Genomic DNA, 4,516 nt, shown 5'->3' with positions numbered 1-4,516 from the left:
AACAGGCCGTTGAAAACTCTGAGAAAGAGGAGGGTTTCCTGAAAGCAACTTCCAGTGTGGGAATATATGCTACTTATCTCCTGTTAGGCACAAGTTGCAAATGGCTCAGGTTCATCTGCCTGTTGCCCCTCCCTTGCACTTCCCCACCCTATACAAGGCCAAATAACTTTTGATATATGTATTTTTTTTCCCCAGAGAGATTTAGAAGAAGAAGCAGCTAGGTCTAGACACAGGCATCTCCTCTTCTCCATGCCCTTTTAAAGAGGATGATTCTAGTCCAGAGGAAGTTTTGCTGTGATTTTGTGTGTGGCATGTGGAATATGCAAGGTTTGTACGCTAAATGCCTGCCATTAGAAACAAACTGTTCCTAAAGTTGCCATTTCTCATTTCTGTAACAGTGACATGACTGGAAGACAAGGATGCTTGGAGATAGTAGTACAGGCCATACTTCCCTCCTAGCAGATAATCAAGTTTGGAGCAGTGAGTAAATCTACTGAGCCAGCATATTATTCTGTACAGTTAGATATTCATTGTTAAGGAGTTGGATTTCAGTGTCTGTGTCCTTGCACAGAGGAAGAGAAGAACAGAATTGGTCTGCCTATTGTTGACTTGATTTCATAATTCATCTGCCATCCTGCCCATTAGTCCTGATGGGCACCAACTGTCACTAGTTATGCCAGTACAATAAGTACTTTTAGGACAACAACTGCAGTAATGATGGAACAGTCAGAAACACTGGTATACTGTATACTCTGGTTTCTCTTCAGATCGTATAATAATAGTATATTTTAAAGGATGTTGACAATGGTATGATGACTTGTAGGCACACAGCTACAACAAACTATGGTGTTGACACACATTCTCTGCTTTTGGAAGTATGTTTTTAGACTGTTTCTCCAATACTTTAAAATGCATGTTTCCCATCCAAAAATCTCCTGCAAGTACTTTGCCTTGCAGCTCCATGCCATGAGTTTTAAGCATACCTATATAAAAACTAAATCCAACTCCCATATCCAATCCAATCAATGGATTCCTCAATGAGGAATCAATAGAATTTGCCTAAGCATTCACTTTCCCAATACATAAAGGTTCCACCTGAAACTGGCCTGGATTTAGGCCCAGCTCCCCATTTCTTTCCAGTCTGTAGTGCTGGAACTGCTGAGCTTGTTCCCAATGCCCATCCCTTTTCAACTAACTGCAGCTGCACTTTCTCCCGAAGGTTGTTCTGCCACCAATGGTTGCTGGAACCATTCCCATCTCTTCCCGTTTCTGCTGTTGTTTCATACTGGGATAGTAACCCTAACTGTATTTCCTCAGCAGGACAAAGAATGTGAGAACCAGTGTAAAGAATCCGGCAGCCATCCGACTCCCCTGAGAGAACAGGATTCCATTTCAGGCTGCAAATGACAACTTTTGTTCATGTCAATTCCCTCCCCCTTCCCGGCCCGACAAAAATAAGTGTACATACATAAGCAAAGAGACACATGCTAACAAGATCCTCCTGCATAGACTCTTTTTCTTTGCGGAGATGTTTGAGGTCCCACTTAGGGAAGCACAGGAAGGGCCCCCTTTGAGCAGGCGCAGCCGCCCGGGGGGGGAGGGGAGGAGGGGGAGGGGGAGGGGGCTGCCGCCGGGGCTCCACAATAGCTGCGCACAGCTGGGCTGCGTGGCTCTTTGTGACAATGCCATCCTATCACGGGGTATATATTTTTAACTTCCTTGGGATTAATACCCTCCATTTTCTTCCACGCATTTCCCAGCTGCTAATGTAGGCGACCGAGGGGGGGGTGTCTCTTTAGTAGAGACAGCCTCCTGAATTCCTCTTGCATTTGGTGCTTTTGCAAAGAGAGGGAGTGAACTCATGTCGGCCCTGCACACAACAATTTACGGACCCTCTTCTGTCGCCTTTTTAAAGTCTTCCAGGCATCTCTCAATGACTACGACGCCACAAAGTCACCAAAGCTGCCCTGCGCCAAGAGCTCCTTTCCAACCGGAATACCGCCCCCGGCCCTTCTCTCCACCCACCGCTCGCTCCAGACCCAGCCAAACGCCACACTCTGCCGAGGTTTAAGGGGGGGGGGGCGGTTGCCGACCGGGTCCAGAAAGTAGCCAAAAGGTTTCAGGCTTCTCCCTCCCCCGCCCTCTCCGGAAGAACCCCGCGGCTGCCAGGGCAGAGGGCCCCTCAGTCCGGGCCCCAAGGTCTCCTTGGCTCCCAGAGGGAAGGGCCTCCTCCTCCTCCTCCTCCCGGCCACACAAAAGGCCCTCGCAGACCTTCCGAGGTCGGCTCCCTTCCCCCCCCCCCCCCCCCGAGACAGACCCGCCAGGAAGGCCTGGGATCCCACAATTGGGACCGGCTGGTTTTTCTTTTCCAAAGAGTGCCCCGAGGAGAAAGGGGAGCCCAGTCCCTGGGGCTCTGGCGGCCCAGAAGGGAGGAAGGGCTTTACCTGGCCTAACGCCCTCGGAGAGACCGGGTCCCGCTCCCTCTTCTTTCCCGACCCTTCTCTCCGTCTCTGTTTGAAAGGCTCAGGGCTACTACGTCAAACTTGCTTGATCTCTTCTTTCACCAAATCGGAGAAAGCATGAGACTTCTCCCCGTAGAAACAGAGTCCTTTGAACAGTTTGCATCAAAAGGAAATGGAAACCAATCGAGGCAGCTGTAGCTCTTCGCAGACTTACTTGGGAGCCAGCTCCAGGGGACTTACTTCCGAGAAATCCCACAGGTCCTGGCGGCGTAAGCGAGGCTGCAGTCTTTGGCCACTAAACCCCCCGGGGCTCCCGGCTGAAGGCTGGGCCCTTCCTTCGCGGGAAACTTGTGGCGGAGAGTCGGAGGCAAGTCAGTGTTGGGCGTCCCCTCCCCCTGCCTCCCTCCCTCCCTCCTTTTGTGCGCGGAGGGGGCCCTTGGGACGAAGGGACTGCGCTGAACCCCCCTTCCCTTCCCTTCCCTTCCCTTACCGGGGCAGAAGTGACCATGGCATTCGCGTGGACGATTGCAGGGAAGCCGACATGAAGAGAAAGCGGAGTCTGCTTCTTCGAGAACAAGCTTTGAAACATCCAGAGATGGCTTGCGCCGAAGTTCCTGGCCTCCGCCAACGGGACAGGCGCCTTAAAACGCTGAGTGCCGCCGCGAAGGGGAAGGGGCGGCTCGACTGCGGAAAGCCCCTCCGCCAGATGGCTGGCTGGGCCTTAACCCCTTTCTCGCCGCTCCCCCGGAGACCCCCGGAGCGCTCCAAGCCCTCGGCGGGGAAGAGAACAAAGGTCGGGGAGGCTGCGGCGGGGCTGGCTTTATTTTTGGACCGCCGTCGTCGTCATCCGGGGCTGGAGGATGTCTGTCTGGATGCGTCCCAGTCATTTTGGCCTCCAACGTTCTTTGAAATCATGCTGAGGGAGAAGGACAAGCGTCTGTTCTCAAGCACACATCATGCTTTCCCTGTTAAAGCCAATCCCTCCCTGATCCTTAAGGAGTTGTTCACTAGAAGTAAGCCCCCTGAGTACTACTTTCGCCTTAAGTAAGTATCTGGACGGTTTTCACTTGACTAAGGTGTGACTTGTACTTCCAGGGAAGGATTGCTGTCGTTTGATGACTTAAACTTCTCAGCTCCTCTCAGAAGAGGAAACAGAATTTAAAAGGCCACACCTGCTCCTGTGTCTGTAAACACACAGCAAGAGTTACAATTGTTCATCTCTGTGGGGAAAGGCTTAATCATTGTGAGCATCCCTGAAGGATACATTTGTTTCCTTCTTTCATTCAGCAAATGTTATCAGTTTCTCTACAGTTTGAACTATAACCTCCTCAAGACAGAGATCAGCCTTTAGTTTATCATCACTCATATACTACATGCTATAATGAGCATAATAATATATAGGTTAAAATATGTTTAACATCTTGAAGAAACACAGAAGGATAAGAAGCTACCATAGGAAGTAAAAGACATTACTACCCAAGGCCCATTCTCTCTGTAGTTGCACTTGTTAATGAAAACAAAATGATATCTAGTTTTGAGCAGCCATTATCCTATGCCTGGGGCTGCTTTGATCCTCCTGTGTCTTCCTTGAGCCCAGCATGTCTTTCAGAGTTTTTTTTTTTCCAGAGTGCTACTGCAATTTAAAGTTTTAAATGTATTGATGTGTATGTGCTCATGTGTGTGTGTAGTGAATAAAAATTAGTATTAAAAGTAAAGGTTTTAAAAAGGAAATGAAATAGAGGGAAGACAATCAGTCTGATGGGATTATCAAGATAGAGGGGAGATAGGGACAGAGGAGGAGACACTCACATCATGTGACTGCTAGTAACATAACTGCTTTGGGAGCAGTATTTGACACCTGGGATTGGTATGATTGTGAGCTCATTGATGGGTTACCCATGTTTCAGCAACCATGGTTCAGGGGCGGCAGGGCCCTCTTTCCTGCCTCTATTTATAATTTAAAATCCATTTTTTATAAAGTCCTTAGATCAGGAGTTCTCAAATAGTGGGGTGGGACCCACAGGGAGATGCAAGAGTTGCTCTAGATGGCTGTC

At 49.4% G+C, this 4,516-nt stretch overlaps 1 protein-coding gene across 20 annotated transcripts in view; it reads right to left on the bottom strand.

The window, feature by feature from the left end:
- NTF3 (neurotrophin 3) overlaps positions 1 to 3,602 on the bottom strand; it is a 106,590-nt gene extending 102,988 nt beyond the window's left edge. For 10 of the 20 annotated variants that reach the window (XR_006104134.1, XR_006104137.1, XR_006104133.1 and 7 more), the window contains exon 1: positions 2,677 to 3,602. Coding sequence is in view for 1 of the 20 variants with exons in the window: in XM_042469200.1 (XP_042325134.1) it covers positions 2,953 to 3,051 (99 nt within the window). In the remaining 19 variants the exon portion in view is untranslated. Of the gene's footprint in view, positions 1 to 2,444 lie in introns of all 20 variants that reach the window. The other 10 variants (XM_042469208.1, XM_042469202.1, XM_042469205.1 and 7 more) reach the window with 3 other exon arrangements.
- Positions 3,603 to 4,516: the final 914 nt, after the last annotated feature.

The sequence above is a fragment of the Sceloporus undulatus genome, chromosome 5 (genome assembly GCF_019175285.1).
Source record: "Sceloporus undulatus isolate JIND9_A2432 ecotype Alabama chromosome 5, SceUnd_v1.1, whole genome shotgun sequence".
In the NCBI taxonomy this organism is placed as follows: domain Eukaryota; kingdom Metazoa; phylum Chordata; class Lepidosauria; order Squamata; family Phrynosomatidae; genus Sceloporus; species Sceloporus undulatus.
The sequence above is the reverse complement of the archived record's forward strand: the minus strand, read 5'-3'. Positions and strand labels throughout refer to the sequence as shown.